Genomic DNA, 21843 nt, shown 5'->3' on the forward strand with positions numbered 1-21843 from the left:
AGATATTTTCATCTGCTCCAAGGCTGTGAGCACAGCTCCTTTCTCCAGACCAGTTCCTTTCCTTCTGAATGTGCTTAATAAAAATGCTTCGGCACTTTTTAAAATAATGTTTTTCACACTATCCTTCAGCTAAACCACATTCCTCTCATGACTGGCAACCTCAAGAGTTCAGCCCTTTTTCTTGTCCCCCTCTTAGTGTGCAACCTCTGGATCCCCTGTGGAAATACTGGTACTTGTCCAGGAAGACCTGCTCCCCATTCTCTGCCCCCTTAACCTTCTGCTCTTTTGAGCTGCAGTGATCAAATGTACTACCTGCCTCATCATCTCTCCAGATCTTCCTGACTGTGTGGCAGACTACAATAGCTTGAGTTTGGGGATGGATTAAAGCATCTCCAAGTGCTTCTGTACTGGGATGGTCCTGAATCTCTGCATCTTGGAAGGCAGACTGAGGGTCTGTCTGTATAAAGCATACCTTAGGGTCACATCTTAAAATGTGATGGGCAGCAACTGCATCCTCACAGCTTGAGCACTGCTCAACAGATTGAGTGCAAGATCAACTGGGTGAGCTTAAACTGCTTCATTAGATGGAGACAGACCGACCCTTAAGCTGCATAAAACAGCGTAAATGCTTGGCTCAAAGTGAAATGTTTTCTGTGTTGCACAAACTGGTAGAGGTGCAAACATTAAACAATAGTTTTTGAATCATGGTTAGTTGAATCATCTTCCTTTGGTATTTCATCCAGACCACCAATGAAATGGGTACAAAAGTATTCTGCAAAATGGGTGGTTTTAAATGCCTTTACCTGACTGAATCAGTTAAGCTTAACAGAATGAACATTTGAGGCAAATGTTAAATTTTGTGGTTTTATTGGAAAACTATTGGACAAGACAGAAGCAGTAAAAGCAGTCTATCATTTGTGAGGAGGGTACTAATCTATTTAAAATAGTACACAAAGCTCATCTAAGAACTGAAAAGAGGAAAAGGAAGGATATACTAATATTTGAAGTTACGAACAATTATGAAAGGAATTATTTAGTTTAAGACCTGACAATAAAAATAGAGGTAAAAAGATGAGATTCATAAATAGCCCCAGTACCAGGAAAGCAACTTAATAATGAAATGTATTTATTTGTGAAATAGTTTTGGGTAGGAAAAAATAAGTGATGGACACTCTTTCATATGAGTTTTTTAAGGTTGGATTGGACAAAATACAGAAAATAAACTCTACAGATCAGTACGTGTTTTCTATCTTTAAATTTTCCTGTTGGGTATTAGCGCTTTCTAAAAGAAACAAACAAGAAACAATCCTAACTGAAGCTTTCATGTGTAGGAGGCAGAGGAGTTGTTTTGTGAGCTGGGTTCTCACCATTCAGTGTCTGCTAGTGGCAGAACCTACATATCACACTACTCTGTTTCTATTTGTGCTGGAGAAAACCTACATATGGAGAGAATTGTAAACGATCACTCTCCTAAGAGAGTGAGCAGCTGACTAAGCTATGTGTAGCATCATTACAGCCCTCCCTTAAGACACTTCACTGCATATCATGCAGAAAATGGACATTTTCTACCATTTTTTTTAATTTAAATTGAAATTCACATGCTGCACTGAATATGTATTCAGTCAATAATGAATAAAAACCAGCCTGTTTTATGCTGATGTATGAGAAGATGAAGTTGTTTCAGCATAGAAATTAAGCTCCTGAACAAACTCTTTTTTCCCCATTTTCTACCCAATAGTTTTTATTTATCATGATTTTGATGTAGTGCCAAGTCATAATATTTTTCATATGAAATACTAATTTCCAAATGAAGAGTTTCATGAGCTGTCGGAAAGGCTCTATCATATAGATACAGATATTTTACAGGACCTATTTACTTCTCAATTTAATACAAGCATGACACAATTAAGGCATGAAATGAACTCAAGGATTTCCTTAGGATGTATTGGTTCTGTAATGTTTAATCCTTAACAGATCATCTTCCAGATTTTCTGCCCTTCTTTTAATCTAGCAGGCTATCTGCCACCACTTTCAGTGGGAGTAGGATCTGGGCCTAGTTTTGAAAGTTTTACCTTAATAAGTAGTTAAAAAGCTAAAAATGTTCTGATTCACCCAAAAGTATACAAGTCTGCTCAGATGACCAAGGATGCAGTCTTTACTTCAATGACTTACAGGCTGACAATTTGGGCTTAGAGTTGTGCATGTGCTGTATTGCTAAAACCAGTGGTTCAAAACCAATGAGGCTTCAGAACAATGAGCCTTGTTTTGTCACCAAGCTGTTGCCAACTTACACTTTGACACAATTTTTTGTCTGCATTTTGGTATTGTTATATTTTATTGTGGAACAATTTAAAAAAAAATAGAGACTATTCCTCACTCTGACAGATCTCAATCTCTATAACTGTCTATAGCTTTTTTAAAGAAAACAGGCACAAATGAACAGTTGCAAAGATATATTAATACTTTTCAGCACAGCAATTGCCCAAGTTCCTCGATCTATTCATCCGTAGAGTTGAACATAAAGTTCAGTGATTTATTTCCCACATCAATATAATGGTGTAGGAGGAGGAGGTACACAGCTTCTGTGACAGAGGGGGAACAAGAGGACCCTGGCGTGGGAAGGGAAAATCGGGGCTGGGTGGTAGGAAGTTGAACTCTTGCTGTGGTGATGGGACAAAATCATGGTGAATGGGAAGCAGGCTAGGAGGAAAGTGTGAGGGTGTAACATCACTGGTAGTGAGGAGGAGAGGTGGGTAGATGGGAAGCACCTCGCCTGTGGTCTGAGGGATGGTGAGAAGGGAGCAGAGAGCATGGGGAGCTGAACACAGGGGTTTCAGCAGGGCTCCATTTAGGAGCTGAATTTGGGATGCAGTAAGGGCTTTAACTCAAATATCTGGTAGGCTTAGCTGTGGCCTCTGGATGCCCACTTACTCTTCTGCCAAGGGTTCACAGAGTCCTAGGATAACTCAGGTTGGACGGGACCTCAGGAAGTCCCCAACCCAACCTCCTGCTCACAGCAGGGTCAGCTTGGAGGCCACCAGGCAGAGAGGAGATGGTGGAGGGAACGTGTTGGCCATCTGGCATATTGTCTTTAAACTGCCTTTTCTGGAGGAGTTAATGTCTTAAGCAACTAAATGGACTTGAGACTGTGAGCCAAAGCCCAAAGGAGTTAAGGAAGAGGGGCAGAGCAGCTGTGAGGGCCATTTCTCACTGGGATCCTGGCGTACGCTTTGGTGCCTGTCATTTGTCTTGCTCGCCAGGGAAAACTGCAAAGCTAGCAGAAGGCAAAATGAGCAAACGTCAGCCTGTGCTCCTGGGGCTCACAGGCTCCCTTAAAACACCTTTTCCTCTGGCCCATCGTTCCTAGTGAGCCACTGTCTGCATCAAGATGATCTGACCTTGGTTTCTTTGATTTAACCTGGTTCAAACTCACCCTGAAAATTGAAGAACATAAAAGACTATTTAAAAGTCGAACTTACGGAGCCCAAAACCTAGAAAATTAACAAAATACAAATAAAATTAAAATATTGTGCTAGCCAGTGTGTAATAACAAGGTGCTCTCTTGGCTGTGCTACTGTAACTTGCTTAAAATTCAGCCCTGAAGGTAATAGCCAGAGTTTGCCAGGCTTCTGATCAGTCATGTATGTCCTCTAGCATCTCATCAGGTCTGTGTAACTGTTCTCTGCTTCTTTGCTTAGATTTACCCCATTTGCTTTTCTTCTTCACTTGAATGAATACTCAGTGTTGGTGGTTTATCCACAGGGACAGTTGTCTTTTGTGTTCAGAGTCTCTCCTGGGTCTCACTCTCCTCACCTTGGTGTTGCATCTCCCCCCCTACTTCAGTTTTTCCTCCAATCCCAGATGGCCTAACATGTGTTCTTAAAACATATCCTATTTTTAGATTCCTCTACATATTACACATCATAAAGAGCATTAATTATACATACTTTCTGTTAAGCTGATGATCTCTTGTGCATTACCATATATCTCTGGAGAAAGAGCTTGCCACATTTGAATGCATTATTGAAGTGGATGACAGGCTGAGTGAGAAGTTTCATTGTCTGGATGCATTCCAGTGCCTCCCTGTGCCCACTGCCAGCCTCAGAGATTGTGATCCCCCCCCAAGCTGCTGTTTGTCATCTCCAGAGAAGTAGGCAGTGGAATTTTGGGCATAACTCATCTCACCCCAGATTGGATGCCAACACTGGGATTGAACCCTAAATTGCATTTACTAGATCTCTGCTGACTGCAGAGAGCCCAGACAAGGGGGTACTCAAAAAAAAAAAAAAAAAAAAATCACTGAGGCATCAGTTCATTAAGCAACAGGTCTTTGCTGTGATAGTGACTGCCTAGGTGGGTGGGCTGTGGTAGAGTTTGGGAGCGCTACGACAGCAGGGAGACAGAGCGGTAATTAATTCCCGCACTATCTGGGGTTGCTGCTGCTTCTTTCCTGGTTTTTGTCCTCTCTCTTTTCTAAACCTAGGTAGCTCTGCTATTACCAGTGTTGCCTGGATACCAGTGTCTTTTCTCCAGCAAAGTTGTCGCTGCAACATTGAATAAAGAAAACTGTGTCAGGCAGCTTACTTTCAGTGAGGCATTTTCAGCTGAAGATTCTTTTATTGCACTTATTCATTTGCATAGATCTCCATCACCCTTGATACAGTTTAAATTTATGACTTCTGTTATATCTGACTTTCTGCTGACTGGATAACACAGATGTGATGCTGAATTCCAGTTCTCTGTTTACCTCTTGGTATGAACCTCCCTAGATTTATCTAGAGTACATCTCCTAGCTAACCACAAATTAAATTTTCCATCAGAACAATAGAGATAATGAGGCAAAGATGATTGCAAAAAGGTTGAACTGTTATTTCAAGAATAAACCAAGAATTTCATGCTGTAGGCAGGAACAGCGCTCTTGTAACAGCACCCCATGATTTAGGTTCAATGTGTCCCTTCACTGTCCCTCCTGGGCAGAGTCTTTCTTTGAGGTTTCTAAATGAATCTAACATTACCGATGCACCTCTCCCAAAAGCCATTTCTCATGTTTTACATAGGAGCTATTCAGCCCCTTTTGCTCCTCCTTAGAGGCAGATACTCTAATGTTGTGTGCTGGAATAGAGCCAGGTGGCCAACAGTCTCATCTATCTTAAGTCCAAACCCCTTCTTCCCTCTCTAGCCCATGTCCAGAAATCCTGGCCTGATCACTACTGCTGCTCACCCACCCACTGCTGCCCATCCCAAAGAGGCAGGGCTAGGAGCTGGCAGAGGGGAGATGTGAGAGCTGAACAAGGGAAAGAGCTGCCCAGGGGACAGGAGGTCATTTCCAGGGCTCACTTCCATTTTTCTCCTTCCTCATTACAAATCACTCTAGAAGACCATGCTCCTGTGCTCCTGTAGAGTACAGATGTTGGTTCTTCCACCTGCTTGTTTGCAGACATCATGACCACTCTCTTAGTTAATACTAAATATTACTTTTTTGCAGTGGCTTTCTTCCTCTTAGTCGTACTGCTGCCACTTTTCTTATACTAATACATTGAAATCTAAAGAAGCAGAATTTTATCCTTCTGTGAGGTAATTTGCCTTGAGCAAGTCCATACAGTGAGTTGGTGGCAAAATGGGGAGTGGAACGGTAAGGCTGACTGGTGCCCAGCTTTCCTGACACTTCCACATATGACTGAATCAGAGCAGTTTAAGTGGTGTCTGCGTGGGAGACGGGAAGGGTATTGCATCCCTTCAACTATGTAAGAGCCTGCTGGATACATTTAAAACAAAAACTGAGGGTTGGTTGGTTGCGGGAATGGACTCCTGGCTGGTTATATCATGGTATGGTGCAACAACAACAGCCGTGAGATATATTTATACTTGGCTCAGGGCAGCTTTTTGCTATAGTACTTGTTATTCTATCAATCAAATATAAAAAATGTCTTTATATTCTGTTCTAGGTAGTGCATTTATTTCTGTCTTATTCCTAAAGAAGACCTTGAGGGCTGCTGATATATTGGGTAAGTAAGCGTTTGCTAATGTGGACATGTGTGTCGCCATATGCTTAGCAAGCTGTAGCTCTCACACAGCTCCCCACCTTCACAGTCCCACTTTCCCAAGCAAGTGTTTCGAGACAGATACTTTCAAAATTGGGAAGAAGTGACAAAAAGGGAGAAAATCTTCAATGCATGTGGAAAAGACTGCATTCCCAAATCCTCTGCTCTTATAACCATAACTCATTCCTTATGTGTCTTTATTGCTTACATTTATTTTCATTGTCTATTTTTGCCTCTGAGGTTGTATTTAGTATTATCTTTATGAGTTCAACACAATTTTAATAAAAACAATTAAACTATTGAGTTATTCATTCAAGTATAAGGGCTTTTTTTTCTTGCTGCACAGACATTGCACAAAAATTCAAGCTCAATTAAAAGTGACAACTTCCTTTTTGGTATTAATTTTATCACTTCAAAGAACAAATAATCGTGTTGTCAATGTTTTGCTGGGAAACATAGTCTTCACTGTAAAAGCATGTCAAAGTTTTGTCCATGTCCAAGATGGCTTTTGCACATCAAAACTGCCCTGCTTAAACACAGTAATAGTGAGAGACAAGCAAATTTCAGGTTTTGGGCTTTACACGAGCCATCTCAGCTGGGACAGTGCACCTGATGTTGCTATGGGTCACCTGGTATTTATGTGGGGTTCCTAGTGTCTAGGCTTGATTGTCCATACTATAACAAGGACATCCCAGCTGTTCTCATGAATGTTTTGCAGAGGTTTGTTCAGTGTTCTTCCAGGAATACTATATAATATTTATTTAGGTTTGGGATCCAAGTTTGCCAGCTCAGCTGCTATGTTCAAAATCCCCCCTCCCTTGACTGATCATGTTTCCCTTATGGCCTTATACATTGTATGTTGCTTTAGCTAGTGTTCAAGCACTGATTTATTTTATTTCTGTGAGTTCGACTTTGCAAGAAGGATTTAACAATGTTGCTACATTCCATAGGAATGAGCTGTATGATGGGAAATATGGTGATGTTTTTGCAAGCACATAAATATAGAACAGTTCTGCTTTTCCAAAGGAACTGTGCGCAATAGCAGTGCCAGCAAAGTCCTCCGGATGTGCTTTGTTTTGTATTCCTGAGTCTTGTATTCCACACCAATTTATAGGTTTGCCAAGAATTTTAAAGATTACGTGAAAAAAAATTGATTAACTAATATCTTCCTTAATCCAATACAGTTTATGAGCTCAGGATCAGCTCACTTCTATCTCAATACCTCGATGAACATCTGTGTTTGTCAGCTGGCTGTCCACAAGGCAGAACTTCCAGATTATTATTAAAAGCACAATAATGCAAGTTCGACCTTGAAAAGGGGCCCTGGCAACCTAATGGCTGAACAGTCTTTTGCAAATCAACCTCTTATAAAACAGTTCATAGGTCTGCAAATACAACAGGGAGCGGCCAAAATGTTGGCTTCATGACAGCTTCACATGAGCATTGGACTGGAACATATCTGTTGCACCTAATGTTTCCAGGGCAGGTCCATAGCTGGTGCAGATCTCTGTGGCCACACTGACTTCAGGAGAACTCTCTTAATTTACTCTGGTTAATGATCTAGCTGTCTGCCTCAGGAAGCAACTTGTCCTTTCAGTTTAGCGTAAGTTTACGTGACCTGCTTTGTGCCTGTGAGAAACACAAAGGATCGATTCTCCTTTGTCATGCACTTGGTATTAGAATTGAGAGTATCTGAAAATGCCTTGCTGAGTTGGAACTCAGTTGGAACTGGAATTCATGAGGCTTTACTGACAACTTTTTCATATTTCCAAAATCCTTTGAGTCTTTAATAAAAATTACACTGGATAAGACCATAAACGCAAGGCAACCTAATTACCTAAGCCCAGATCTGATTAAATGGACTTAAATTTTTTTCTAGAAACTATTTCCAAGTCAGCTGGAGAGCAAGGATGACCATGATTAACAAATATTGTCTTACCAAAATGTCCTTTTCTTTGAAGGAGGAACACTGACAGTAACAGGGACATACTTGTTGGTCACATTTGCTCCAAATGTATCCCAAGAGCTCACAGCAAGAAGAGTACAGAATTACTTAGTGAGCTGGCCTTTTTTGGTATATTTGGTGAGTATCTGGTTCATAGAATCACAGAATCATAGAATCACAGAATGCTTTGGGATGGGAGGGACCTTTAAAGGTCATCTAGTCCATCCCCGCTGCAATGGGCAGGGACACCTACAACTAGATCAGGTTGCTCCGAGTCCCGTCCAGCCTGGCCTTGAATGTTTCCAAGGATGGGGCATCTACCACCTCTCTGGGCAACCTGTTACAGTGTTTCACTACCCTCATTGTAAAAAATGTCTTCCTTGTAACTAGTCTGAATCTGCCCTCTTTTAGTTTAAAACCATTACCCCTTGTCCTATCACTATTGGCCCTGCTAAAAAGTCTGTCCCCATCTTTCTTATAAGCCCCCTTTAAATATTGAAAGGCTGCAATAAGGTCTCCCAGGAGCCTTCTCTTCTCCAGGTTGAACAACCCTAGCTCTTTCAGCCTTTCCTCATAGGAGAGGTGTTCCATCCCTCTGATCATTTTTGTGGCCCTCCTCTGGACCCTCTCCAACAGGTCGATGTCCTTCTTGTACTGAGGACCCCAGAGTAGAGGGGCAGAATCACCTCCCTCGACCTGCTGGCCACGCTGCTTTTGATGCAGCCCAGGAAATGGTTGGCTTTCTGGGCTGCAAGAGCACATTGCTGGCTCATGTCCAGCTTTTCATCTATCAGTACCCAGTGTTCATACTACTCCCTAAATCAGAAAAACTAGGGTTACTGGGCTTTTTGCAGCATTATGAATTAGTGGCAGAAAAACTGCTACTGAAGATAAATTGTGTGATTTTCATGGGAGACAGAGCGAGTCTCTGGGTCATCACTCCAGTCCCCAAGCTGAACATATGCTGAACCAAAAGATGTCTTTTGAACTATGTGCCAGGAGAAAGTCACAGTTGTGCAGGATTAACAAGAATGGAAAGATTTTGGGTTTTAGCGGGCTTGAGGAAAAACCTAAATATTAGCACTGCTTATATTTCCTATATATTTGTTCATGCCATGCTGTCTGCATGTACATCTAAGTTACAGTGCTTTTCTGGAATGTGATGGACTTGTGCTTTTAAAAATCAGGCTTTGTATGCTCTTGGTCCTGCTTTTTTTCTTTCATATTACTCTGTTTTATCCCCATGTTGCTAAGCCTGGCCGAAAGGAGCTTTGTATAGAGTTGAGATGTGAAGAGGCGGCCTGCCTCACTGCCACTCAAGTTAATCTGAGTTTGAATTCAAATACAAAAATACCATTTTGATTAAAGTATCTGTATACAAACTTCAAATACCATACGTCCTCTTTGATGTATTTAATTAGCATCAGGAACAAGACCAGAGGGAGTAGGAGGAATTTCTCTCTCTCTTTTTCTGGAATGCTGAAAATTTGTTCCTCCAGATGAATGTGAAAGATGCAATATAGGAGCTTCAGAAGCAGTTACTTTTTCCCCAGTAAAGTGACGCGGGTTAGATTATTAGTGCCCAGGCTTTTCTCAGTAGGAAGTTCAGTTAGAAAGCCACTGAGTAGACAGTTTAAGGACCTTAATCTTTTAGCCAACCTGCAGGCTTTAAATACATCTTAACTATCCATGAGACTACCGATTAAGCAGAAAGTACACAGTAACTCAAAAAAAATCTTGATCCCCTTGCTAAAATTTTTGTGCATTTTAAAAGCTTCTGAAAGATGGTGATACAGCTCAGTGAAAGAAATTAAAGATCATGCTCCATCAATCATAACATGCACTTTCAATCAGGCAATAGAGAGGCTTTTGAAGGCAATGCCCAAGAGTTTTAGGGTGCTCAGTAAGGGTAGCTTCAGCCTCAGCAAGAGCTTCAGCAAATCCATGTAATCAGCAGAGGGAGAGGGACTTCTTTAGGAGCCAGTTCAGAAGAGGGGTCTTGGTGCTCACTGGAGGACCCTCTCTCTCTCCTACTGAATATCCCCCTCTACCATGCAGTTCCACCTTTAGATACTAGAACAGCCTGGCATTTTAGGCACTGATTTTAAATTGCTGCGTCACCCATTTGTGTACAGGTGGTGGAGTGAAAAACTCTCCATCTACACCCAGTGACACCAGAAATCTCTGTGCTATACGGTCTTCACATTTTCTTAAAACCAACAGGTTGCTGGAAAAGGGCTTTTCCCCATCTGAGGGCTTTTTTGACTTTGTTTCAGGAAAAGTTAATAAGAACACAGTTGAATGCCTAGGAAGACTGTGCTATATTCTTCTTAGGAGACATTATGAGGAGATGCTAGGTCACCCCTGGACTTTCCCATCTTCTCTCTTTTCCCTGCCTCAGCTAGCATCCAATTCCACATGTACAGCATGGGTTGCAGGGAAGGATGGAGCAAGTACACAGCAAATCTTGTTGACTCAACAACATATCAAGCTTTATTTGTTCCTTCTGCTCCCTGGATTCAGCTGTTTTGAGCTTCTTCTGTCCAAAGAACAGGGAGGAGTGAAAGGCCCCACAAGAGACTCTGAGATACCAGCCTGATTATCCTGGTATGCTGCTGGGACTTCAAGCAAACCCTGCTGTGAACATTCCCTTTGGGCAGGGAACTAGCTCTTCATGATTGTTTGTAAAATGCCTAGCACAGGTTGGCTGCCGAGATATAAAAAAGCACAGCAGAATTTGCAGAGTTTCCAGTATAAATATATAGCGAGGAGACAGTACAGCAGTATAATGCAGTCCAACAGTCTTTCTAAAAGTAGACCTGAAGTGTGGTCTGCTGAGAAATACAAAGCCCCAGTGGCACAAAATGTTCTGTGTGGGTGATAAGCCGTCCCCATGTGGCTCTCCACTGGCATCGGAGGAGTTCTGCAGAAATAGCCTCTAGTTCCCACATGAGACAACTTTGAGTCACTTTCTGAGACTTTGCAGTAGGATAATCGTGTCTGAGCAAGAACTACTATTGTAGCTGGTTTTTTTTCTCTTTTGCTTATGTGCCCTTTGAGTCACTACAGAAGACATCAATTATAGATAAAGCTCTTAGGTTTCCCTAAACAGAAGCATAGTGAATATTGGATTGTTAATATTTAATCTCTGTAAAATCAGGTTCAAAGCATTTCTGCTTTTCCTTCAAAGTGCCTAGAAGACCCGCATGGTTCATTGGTGCCTATGTTGCTGTATATCCGAGAAAAACAGTTGAGGCAGACAATGTGACATTTTGTTCTCGTGCCTTCTGGTAATGCTTAGAAACATGGAAAACATCACAATTATAAAAAAATGTTGATGAGATGTGGGCTTGAGGAGACTTCAGTAGAGATTAGTTATAATAGCAAAAATGATTGTAAGCAGGTCAAGTTCCTTCAATTCCTCTAAACAGAATATGTGAAGCTGATACAATCTACGCACTTCCCATTCCTGGACTTTGTATTTAACACTATCACAGCTATCAACTATGAGAGCAAGCGCTATTTTGGGTAATTCTCAGGACACAATCATAGGTAACTGCTGAGGTACCCCAGGAGGGTCCCTGTCTGCGTGAGGTCCTGTTAGGAGCCATGCACTCTGCTTGCAGAGTGACTCAAGGTGTTGGCCTCTCCCTTGTCTTGTGATTAAAGGTGACCTGTTGGTGGGTCACTGAGCGGCAGAGAACCATGGCAGAACAGTTTGGCTGCTGGGCAGCACGAGGTGAGAACTAATTGTTTGAATTTCATGCTTAGTGTGAGAGACTTGACAGATCTGAGTAAACTTAAATAACAGCCCTGAAAAGCAAACATCAGCTTTCTCCCCACGTTTGGCCACAGGACTGCCATCTCTGGCCCTACACCACTCCTGCTCTTGGGGCTTGAGGCAGAAGCAGCCAAGCACACAGACCTGTGCACCCCTTCTGAAGTTGCCGTCAGGGACTCTTTTATGTCCTTTTGATGGTTTTGCTTGTCTGTTTCCTTTCAGAAGTGAGTCTTCTTGGTGTGTTTATTTGCTTTTAAACAGGAGGAGATCACAGTGGAGATGTGTGGTAGCTTTAGCAAGAGAAGAGCTGATGACAGGATGAGGACTGATGGAGGGCTGATGGGCAGAGCCAGCAGCAGTGACTTGGCTCAATCGAGGTCAGTGGTGCTCGGCACTACTTGCCATGCTGGGGGCTGGAGTGAGGTGGAAGAGGGAGTGGAACACCAGAGCTGGTGTGATGGAGCGGTTTGAGCCAGCGACTGTCCCTGGGCTTGTTTTTGGATGATTGTTCTTGTAGTTTGAAATCTAAGTCACAGGGCAGATGATGGTGCTTCCTTCTATTGGCATAGTGATTAAAGTTGTCTAGGGGATATAAAATGAATCAATACCTGAGGTGTAGCTGGCTGGCTACGGTAGGGCTGTCTTGTGGGTTTCTGCACACTCTGTGGCAACCACTCTGAGGGTGTGGGAGAGGCAACGGGTGCTCAGGTTTGCACTTGGTGGGAAGCAGGTTTCACAGTGCTGTGTTACCTGGTGCCATGGCCCCATCCCTGTCACACATCCTGTGTGCGAGTCCTGAACTGGCACGTCAGGGAAGAGGATACCTGGGACATCCCTGGAACTTCTTTCTTAGCCTGTGTACCTTTCCACGTGGGGAATATTTATTTAGCACAGCTTTCTTCCATTCTGTTAGCAATTGTTCACTGTCAAAATAGCAACTGAAGCTATTCGGAGGCTGTTGTAGCTGCAGCCTGATAACGCAGTATTCCCTTCTGGCCCTAAGATGTGTTTGCCAGTGGCATGAAGAGCGAAGCTGCTACCTTTACTTCTCTTCTGAAGTTCCCTCAAAACCCTGTCGTAGTTTTCCACAGGGCGGCCAAGATGAACTCACATGTCTACAGATCTTAACACGACTTCTGCCTTGGTTCCTTATGAAGACATACCCAGTGTTACACTGTTGAATAAAGCTGGGGAGACTGGCCAAGTTACTTACTGTGAGACTGAGGCAAAGGCCTCTGTTCTACTATCTGATGGCCCAGCTTTCACCTCTGGGTGCAAGCCTGGTGGGGAGGGATGTCACTTTGGAGGGAGATGAGACCAGCACTCCACAAGAGATTGCAAAGGTTATTAAACAAGGCTTAGTCCAGGAATGCTTTTTTTTAACCAACAGCAAAATGCTTTATTATATTCAACACATTTTTACAAAAAAAACCCAAAACAAAACAAAAACACTTCAGGTTTTTTTAATCTTGTGATAAATATTTGACATTTTTTAAAGAAAGGTGATATAAAATCCAAATTTGTATTTTTAATGTTCTGAGATGCAATTGTCTCTCAGTTGTTTTTGAGAGTAAGGGATCAGTGTGAAGGTAAATAAAAAATGAATTAAAGCATAATTATGTTCTGTTCATATTTTTGAACACTACTAAACTGGGGGAAGTGTGAATGTGGTAGAGAATTTTAGTAGCTGAATGTAGCTGATAGAATTATAGAATCATAGAATCGTCAAGGTTGGAAAAGACCCTTAAGATCATCGAGTCCAACCATTAACGTAGCACTGCCAAGTCCATCTATATCGTGTCTTCAAGCACCGTATCTATCCGTTCTTTAAATACCTCCAGGGATGGAGACTCAACCACCTCCCTGGGCAGCCTGTTCCAATGCTTGACCACCCTCTCAGTGAAGAAGTTTTTCCTAATGTCTAACCTAAACCTCCCCTGGCGCAGCTTGAGGCCGTTTCCTCTCGTTCTGTCACTCGTTACTAGGGAGAAGAGACTGACCCCCACCTCACTACAGCCTCCTTTCAAGTAGTTGTAGAGAGCAATCAGGTCTCCCCTCAGCCTCCTCTTCTCTAGGCTAAACAACCCCAGTTCCCTCAGCCGCTCCTCATAAGACTTGTGCTCCAGACCCTTCCACAGCTTCGTTGCCCTCCTCTGGACACACTCCAGCACCTCCATGTCCTTCTTGTAGTGAGGGGCCCAAAACTGAACACAGTACTCGAGGTGCGGCCTCACCAGTGCCGAGTACAGGGGCACTATCACCTCCGTGGTCCTGCTGGCCACACTATTCCTGATACAGGCCAGGATGCCATTGGCCCTCTTGGCCACCTGGGCACACTGCTGGCCCCTGTTAAGGTGGCTGTCAACCAACACCCCCTAGGTCCTTGTCTGCCACGAAGCTCTCCAGCCACTCCTCCCCCAGCCTGTAGCGTTGCATGGGGTTGTTGTGACCGAAGTGCAGGACCCGGCACTGAGCCTTATTGAATCTCATGCAGTTGGCCCCGGCCCATCGATCCAGCCTGTTGACGGCTTTCCTGCTGCAGTCACTGTCCAACATGAGAGATCAGCTATGTCACATTATATAACCGCCACTAGTAACTCTTCAGTCTCTTCTTTGGAAATTTCATCAGCGCAACACCCAGGTCTTTTCGAGTCTAGTGCTGCCTTATGGCGACTGCTGGTTTAAGAGTGGAGTGGCATAATAAAACATAAATTAGTATGTTGGTGATGAAAGCAAGGAGATGATAGACATGAGGTTTTTCTATGACCTTTTTTGTTGGTAAAAAATGACAATGACCAGATTCATTAATGATGACAACCTCATTCTCTGTCTTATTTCCCCCATTTGATTACTTTCCAACATGTACAAACGAACTTCTCTTTCTCCATGCAGTCTCTAAGGCTAGCAAGCTTCTGAGCACCTCTCAGTGCAGAGGTCCAGCATCCCTGTTTTCATGAGTCTTCTGGGCTTCACAAAAGCTTTTTGGCTCTTGCTGTTTTCTTTAGGCATGGAGGAGTATTTGGGCAATGTGAGTAGGAGGGAGAATACCCATGCTTTTGAGACGGCAAAAGGGAAGAGTTACTAAGGGAATCTGCAAAGAGACACATTAACAACAAGTCAGTAAATTTAACTGTCTGTCATTTAGCTGTCAGGTGTTATTGAAGGAGCAAGTCTGGACCACCACAGTGTAGGTAAAGCGGCTTCAGCAGCTGCAGATGTCCTGCAGTGTGGTCTGCTACTGTGTCATTGAGGTTTTCAAGGTAAGCTCCTGACAGCTACCTGTGATTTGAGAACCACCACATGAAATAAATGTTTTCCTCCTTACGGTGTATGGCAGAAAGTTTGAACAAAAAGACAGTGTTCGGGGGGATTTTTTTTAGTAGGACTGGGGAGAAGGGCAAAGAGGGTAGCAAAAATAAGCTTCCATGTCAAAAAGAGTGACACTAGGAATACCATAGCTAGGAGAGATTGCTGTTCCTCCAGGTAAGTGCTTTACTCCATAGGAATCATAAACAGAGTTTCTGTAAGAATTATTACCAATAAACATGGGTATCTTTGCTGTCACATTAAAAAAATCTTCTCAATGCTACCAGTGACAAAATATAGTTAGAAGTGCAAAAACAAAAACTAAAGAAATAGGAAATGCTCAAAGTTTAACTTTTGCTATAATAGGAAAGATAAATGACAACAATTATTTGGTAGCTCAGTCAACTGGCAATAAGGTTAGTTTTTAGCAGAAGATGCTTAATAAAGTAATTCGCCTTTGAACTGTTAGAGCAGAGAAAATGAATGTGACATCTCAAAGACTTTGAATGGAGCACTTATTACATAGTTTCACAGCTCTAACTATCTCTCCTTTTATTTTCAGATCTTAGAAATTATAATATTCTGCCTTCTCCTCTATTTTTACAAAAGGAAGGCTGTGAAGCACATCGTGGTTTTGTTAATGATGGTAGCACTACTGGGTAAGAACATATTATTCACTTTAATGTTCCTGTCTGTTACTTGATAATTCCCTGTCACTCAGTCTCCCCAGCTAGTTTAGATTAGGGACATTTCAAAGCAGTGTGCTGAAGGAGAGTCATTGAAACATTTCACGTGATTATTACTGTGGTCTCTTTTTGAAGAGGAAAGCTGATTATGAAACATAGTTTCTATGCTTATTGCTGGGACTAGTTCTTTTTTACAGATTTCCTGAAATTAATATGCTGAGTGCAATGGTATTATGAAGCTTTTTTTTAAATAACACTTTAGCTTTAGATCCCGGGAAAGGGAACTGTTTGCAACTTTGTTCTGGAGAGCAGGTGTCGTGGTTTAACCCCAGCCAGCAGCTAAGCACCACGCAGACGCTCGCTCACTCCCCCCCGGTGGGATGGGGAAGAGAATCAGAAGGGTAAAAGGGAGAAAACTCGTGGGTTGAGATAAGAACAGTTTAATAATTGAAGTAAAATAAAATAGAACAGTTAAATAGGTAAAGCAAAAGCCGCGCACGCAAGCAAAGCAAAGCAAGGAATTCATTCACTGCTTCCCATGGGCAGGCAGGTGTTCAGCCATCCCCAGGAAAGCAGGGCTCCATCACGCGTAATGGTTACTTGGGAAGACAAATGCCATCACGATGAACGTCCCCTTCCTTCTTCTTCCTTAACACCACTTAGCAAGAACCAAAACATCACTGTTTCAACATTATTCGCATCCTAAACCCAAAACACAGCACTATACCAGCTGCTAAGAAGAAAATGAACTCTGTCCCAGCTGAAACCAGGACAGCAGGCTAGCTGCAAAAATCAGAGCAGCTTAAGACTTTGTAAGCACTCTGTAAGCAAATGCAGTGATATGCTGTGACTGTACGGGAACTTTTCTTTGAATTATCTATGCCTGTTTGCATATGCAACATTTCATACTTTACCACTTCCCAGAAGCATAGCAAGAACTCAGTGGGCCACTGAAGTTTGCCTTCTGATTAACATTGCCACAATCAATACCCAGGGAAACAAGGGAGATCATTTTATCAGGCAGCTTTCGATAAGGTTAAACTTGAATCGGTTTCAAAAAATGTCAGGAGGCTATCTCTGAAGCTCCACTGCTTGCAGGCATATATTAAGAATTTGTCACCACCCCGTGTCTTCTCCCATCCTTATCTTGTCACTTGTCCATGAAACCCTGATGAGACACCACATTTCTTTGGTTGAAGTGAAAGGTGCTTGAACTGTGCCACTGAAGTCAATGGTTATATTTTCACTGAGTTCAGCGGGTCCATGTATCAGTCTGCAAAGGCTTATAAAGCACATTTCTAATGGAGCTGGTCATGAGTGTTTTGAAAAAACAGAATTTCACTAAAGTTAGCCAGTTATACAATTTGGATTTAACTGAATGTGAAAAACCCTCACAGATTTATTAACTGCCTTCCTTCAGAACCCTGACTGGTTTCTTACCCAGCTGAAAATCTCAGACTTTCAGGTCAACGTTTTTGGGACAGTCTTCCCATTTAAGTTTCCCAGCACTAGGAACATCAGGATGTGTAGCTCTGCAGAACCCTTGAAGGATTTCCATGCTCCCTGCATGAGGCAGAGGTGGAAGAGCCCCAAAAGCCTTAGGTCTAACTGTTCGACTGCTCTTGGTTTGGAGGAGTGAAGTGTGAGTCCAGCCATCCCTTAGCTCCTAGCATGGAGCCTGGGAGCTTTGGCAGAGCTTACTTGAGCTGCTCTGCAGCTTCTAACCGTGCCATGAGGAGCTACGAGCGGGCCCAGCCTCCTTGTCGCATAGCTGGAAGCCTGAAGATCCCCAGATCGGCTTCTACACTTGACTGCTGCAGTTCTGGGCAGGCCCACTATGATGGCTGCCCCAAGTAAGGTCAACACATGGCTCTGGGAGACCTGGGCCATTGGGCTGCATAGCCCTGCATGTTTATTTTGTCGTGGAGCCTGCCAGCCCTGATGCCACCGGTGCCAAAGGGACATGTGGAGCTGCTGAACAGCAGCAGGGCTACAGGCCTGTGCCCCAGCAGGCACTAACTGCAGTTTGGCTGTCAGGCTGCAATCAACCAAAAATAACAATTTCAGCTGGTGGCTGCTGAGGTTTTCATGAACATATGAAGCTTCAGGAAAAATGTGTCATTTTTTCTGCTCTATTAAAGAAGAAACAAACAAACAAGTCCTGGTTCATGGGAACTTTTGAAATACTGACATTTCCCTCGAGCAGGAAACCCGGAACTGTGGCTGGCTGTTCCTGCAGCCGTCCTGGTGCCTGGCAGTCCCCACGAAGCTACACTTAGAGTCTTCTGCCTGCTCTCGAACCTTTCTGCTGAGCAAAGTGATGGCCTTTGGGAGCTTTGCTCCCAGCTGTCTGACACACGCACTGCTCTCGGAGGGCCCTGGCTGCGGGAGGGGTGGACGAGGCTTGGGGTCTCTGTACAGAAAATTGTCAATGGCAGCTCATGGAAGGGGATTTCTGCCTTTTCTCATATCTGCACAGATGCATTCCTGGTGGAGGGTTTGTACAGATGCAAATGAAATGTAGAAAGGTTTCTTTTAAAAGAAGGCAGCTTTTGAGCTTCATTGGATATGAGAGCTACTTTAATTGTGAAGAAAATACAGAGGTGATCAGAAAATCTGCAAACATTTTGCTTAGTAGAACTCTGCAAGTTCATTTGGTGAGAATTATCTTACCTCATGTATATACTGGGAGTTATCGTAAGTTTTGGGAGAAATATTTCAGATTAAAGTGGGATTTCTGAGCTTCCTGCCCTAACAGCTGGAAAGTGACATCATTTGTCACACTAGCCTTGGGGGGGGTCATTCTATCAGAGACAGGAAAATGATTTCCAAGGTTTTGAAACTTATTCCAGGGCTACTATAACTAACAAGATCATTCCACTTTTCAAAAAAAATTCAAACTCAAATGAAAAAAAAAACAACCCACCCTGATGCTTTCTTTTCTGTTTGTTAAAATTAAAAGGGATGGAAACTGCCCTTTCATCAGAAACAATTTTTCAGCAATCTTTACCCTTAGTCGGACAATTCAAACTACTAACTTTTACTTGTAAGTGTTCTTTTAAAATCATAACTCCCCCATGTTAGAGTGCAAATCTCAGTTTTTACGTAGGCTGCTTGTTGGGGCTTGAGTGTATTTTTTGGGTTTTTATCACACCATCAGCACCACTGCAGGCCAGGATCTGACCTCCTCTGCTCACTTTTATTGCTGTGTTTGTTGAACTGCTCTGCCTATTTCCATTACAGAGCAAGGAGTGAAGTACTAGGTGGAAAGCTTGTCATGAAAAAAGTGAATTTCATGATGACAGGAACATCACAAGATGTATGCAACTCTTAAACTCTCCCTGAACTTTTGGACTTGCTATAAGAAAAATGCTTGCAATCAAAACCACAGACCTGAATTTGTTCTTTTTGCCCCACCTTTTCTCCCAGCCCTTGGCCTGAACTTTTTGCACAGTGCAGCTCTCCTTGCCAATCTGAATTTTGCAGTTACAGGAGGATGAATCAGACCACTGAAATCCAACACTCCTCAGCTCTGGAAGAGGGTGGAACTAGATCCCAGCTGGGGGACGGTGTTCCTGACCATCAGTTACCTTTATTCAAAGGTCATCTCTGCACCCTGACTCTTCTTATAATTTTTAGTTTCTTTTGAATTTGTTATATTTTATTTGCAGTAATCACAGCCTACTTGGGTTAGCTTCAACAAACCAAGAGCGCACTCCAAAAGGAAATCTAAAGTAACTCTTAGCTGAACTGACAGCCCCTTTTCTAAAAGATGTATATTGCAAGACTTCTCTGAACTGGCAACATGTATTAAAACCATTGCCTGCTGTCTGAGATTTGTTTGTGGTGATGCAATGACAGTGACTAAAGGGATTGAAAACACACTACTGAAGTGTCCTATTTGGTGGGCTAAATCCAGTAATGGTCTTAAGAGCCTGGGCCCTGAAACGAAACACAGACCCCTGTGTTAGTTGTCTGCTCTCTGTACATAACCACCGGGGAGAGTTAGGTGCTTCATGATACGACCCCAAAAGTCAGCTTTGGCCAGCTTTGGCCAGCTCCTGTCTCAGCAGAGAAATCCTGAAGGTGAGGAGTTATTTTAGGCTGCTGGTGTCACATGTAGGCTGCTATTAGGACGTGTCCCAGATGCTTTGAACAGATAACGAGACCCCTCAGATCTCTCAGACCTGAATAATGCACCATAGGCTCCAAATTAGCAGCTGGAGCTAAATAAAGCATGTCTGGAAGATGTGGAGGCTGTTGTACTGCCTCTGACTGGTACTCCAGTGTTTAGGACATGTGCCCAGCAGTGGGAAATGGATCCAGTTCTTTCCTCTACCTGTGCTCAGCCTCTCTCACAGATGCACACAGAGTCCTACCTTGCAAGATTTTATCTGACTCTAACCTTAGCTACCCTATTGAATGGGGAAACTTTGGGTAGATGCAGGGTTGCAGACCTCAGTGCTACAAGAACTTCCAAACAAAACACAGAGCACACATGGAGTTAAGGCCACTCGGAGTTGAGGCAGTACCCTAGCAAGTGTTTATAAAATGACACGCTTGGCTTTAGGTGCCCAAATCCTACCTCAGTGTCTCAGGTGATGAGCTCTGTGGCTCTGACCTGGCACCTTGTCCTCCCTCACTGATGCTCTGAGGTCCCTGCTGTGAATCCTGCCCTGCTAATCTCTCCCTTTCCCTTTCAGCATCGCTGACTGTCATTGCTGTAAAGGCTGTGGCCAGCATGATAACACTCTCTGCGAAGGGGAAAATGCAGCTAACTTATCCTGTTTTCTATATCATGATTGTTTTAATGGCAACTTCTTGTGCTTTCCAAGTCAAGTAAGTGAGTTTCTACTTATCTCCTAACTTTTGTACCCATTTATCTGTCCGCTTTGTTCAGTACTGATATTGACTCCAGATCCAAGTTGCACTTAAAGGCAACAAATTCCTGGTAGCGCCTTCACAGATTCATGAATTGCGTACAGCTGATTATATCTTTTATTTAGGCTTTATGTCTCAGTTTATCATTGATTAATTACACAGATGCTACCTCATCTCATTATCACCTTATACAAGGTCCTCCCAAATTTAGTTCTAGTTTTGGCACAGGTTTTGAACTCATGAAATAAAATTTATATTTATGTAATTTTTTTTTGTTACTTTTAGCAACCTTCACTGCTGAATAATCAAATGGCCACGTTTACCCTCATTATGCATCTCTTTTCCCTAGCTTATGTCACTCATCAGACCAAAGAAGAGAGTTTACCCCAGCTTTCTCCCTGCCTCTATTAAATCTGCATGTTGCACTTTGCTACCCTGTATATCTGTACCTTTTTAGGAAACAGTTAACTTTTCGTGTGCAGGGGACATCAGAGTTTTCCCTGCTGGCCTCTGGCCTGCTAAGTGATTGTTTTATGCTGCCTTCGCAGATTGCTGGGGGTGGCAGCGTGGTAAAATATGGCTTGCAGCTGAACAGAGAGTCCATTCCCTTTATGCCGGTCCCTCTGCTTCAGGTGCTGATAGCATCATTCAGTAATCTCATCTAGACTGCTCCAGTGCGAGTCTGAGTGTTTACTTGCATGATTATTTTCCGGTAGAAGAGCCAACCCAGCTTTCTCGTGGCAGAACATACCATTCCCATGTGGACTCAGAAAGTCCATGTGTTATTATGCAGTGACTCTCCATGGTTGACTCAGGAACTCCCCTGTAACAGATTATACAGTGATTTACATCCAGCTTGTCTTTGCTGGGAGAACATCTCAGGGCATTTAAAATAGGAAATAAAAGCTTGGTAAATAGGAAGTTGCTGAATTAACCTCTTCTTCTTGCCAGTTTTTTCTTTCTTTCATTTGCTGGGTCAAACAGAAGTGAAATGTGCCCATTTTGTTCCCTGGGTTCAGTGTCTCTTTCTTCTCTGTTGGACACATTTTCTAACAGAGACAGTGCTGTCATTCTACATTTTTCATTTTATTTGTTTCCTCTCTTATTTTATTTGACTGTCATGTGTTAGCTCAGAACAGCCTGTGCTGCAACATCCTCCTGGATTCAATGCTGGGCTTTGGTATCACTGTTTTAGTCCCTGTG

At 42.9% G+C, this 21843-nt stretch overlaps 1 protein-coding gene across 2 annotated transcripts in view; it reads left to right on the forward strand.

The window, feature by feature from the left end:
• The window catches only part of NIPAL2 (NIPA like domain containing 2), a 54867-nt gene that overhangs the window by 25973 nt on the left and 7051 nt on the right, over positions 1-21843 (forward strand). For both annotated transcript variants that reach the window (XM_087734929.1, XM_087734935.1), the window contains exons 4-7: positions 5946-6005; positions 8003-8124; positions 15636-15732; positions 20463-20598. In XM_087734929.1, the coding sequence (XP_087591055.1) occupies positions 5946-6005; positions 8003-8124; positions 15636-15732; positions 20463-20598 (415 nt within the window). The remainder of the gene's footprint in view (positions 1-5945; positions 6006-8002; positions 8125-15635; positions 15733-20462; positions 20599-21843) is intronic.

This window comes from Nipponia nippon, unplaced genomic scaffold (genome assembly GCF_047370975.1).
Source record: "Nipponia nippon isolate SJK-2023a ecotype South Korea unplaced genomic scaffold, ASM4737097v1 scaffold_1, whole genome shotgun sequence".
Taxonomy (NCBI): domain Eukaryota; kingdom Metazoa; phylum Chordata; class Aves; order Pelecaniformes; family Threskiornithidae; genus Nipponia; species Nipponia nippon.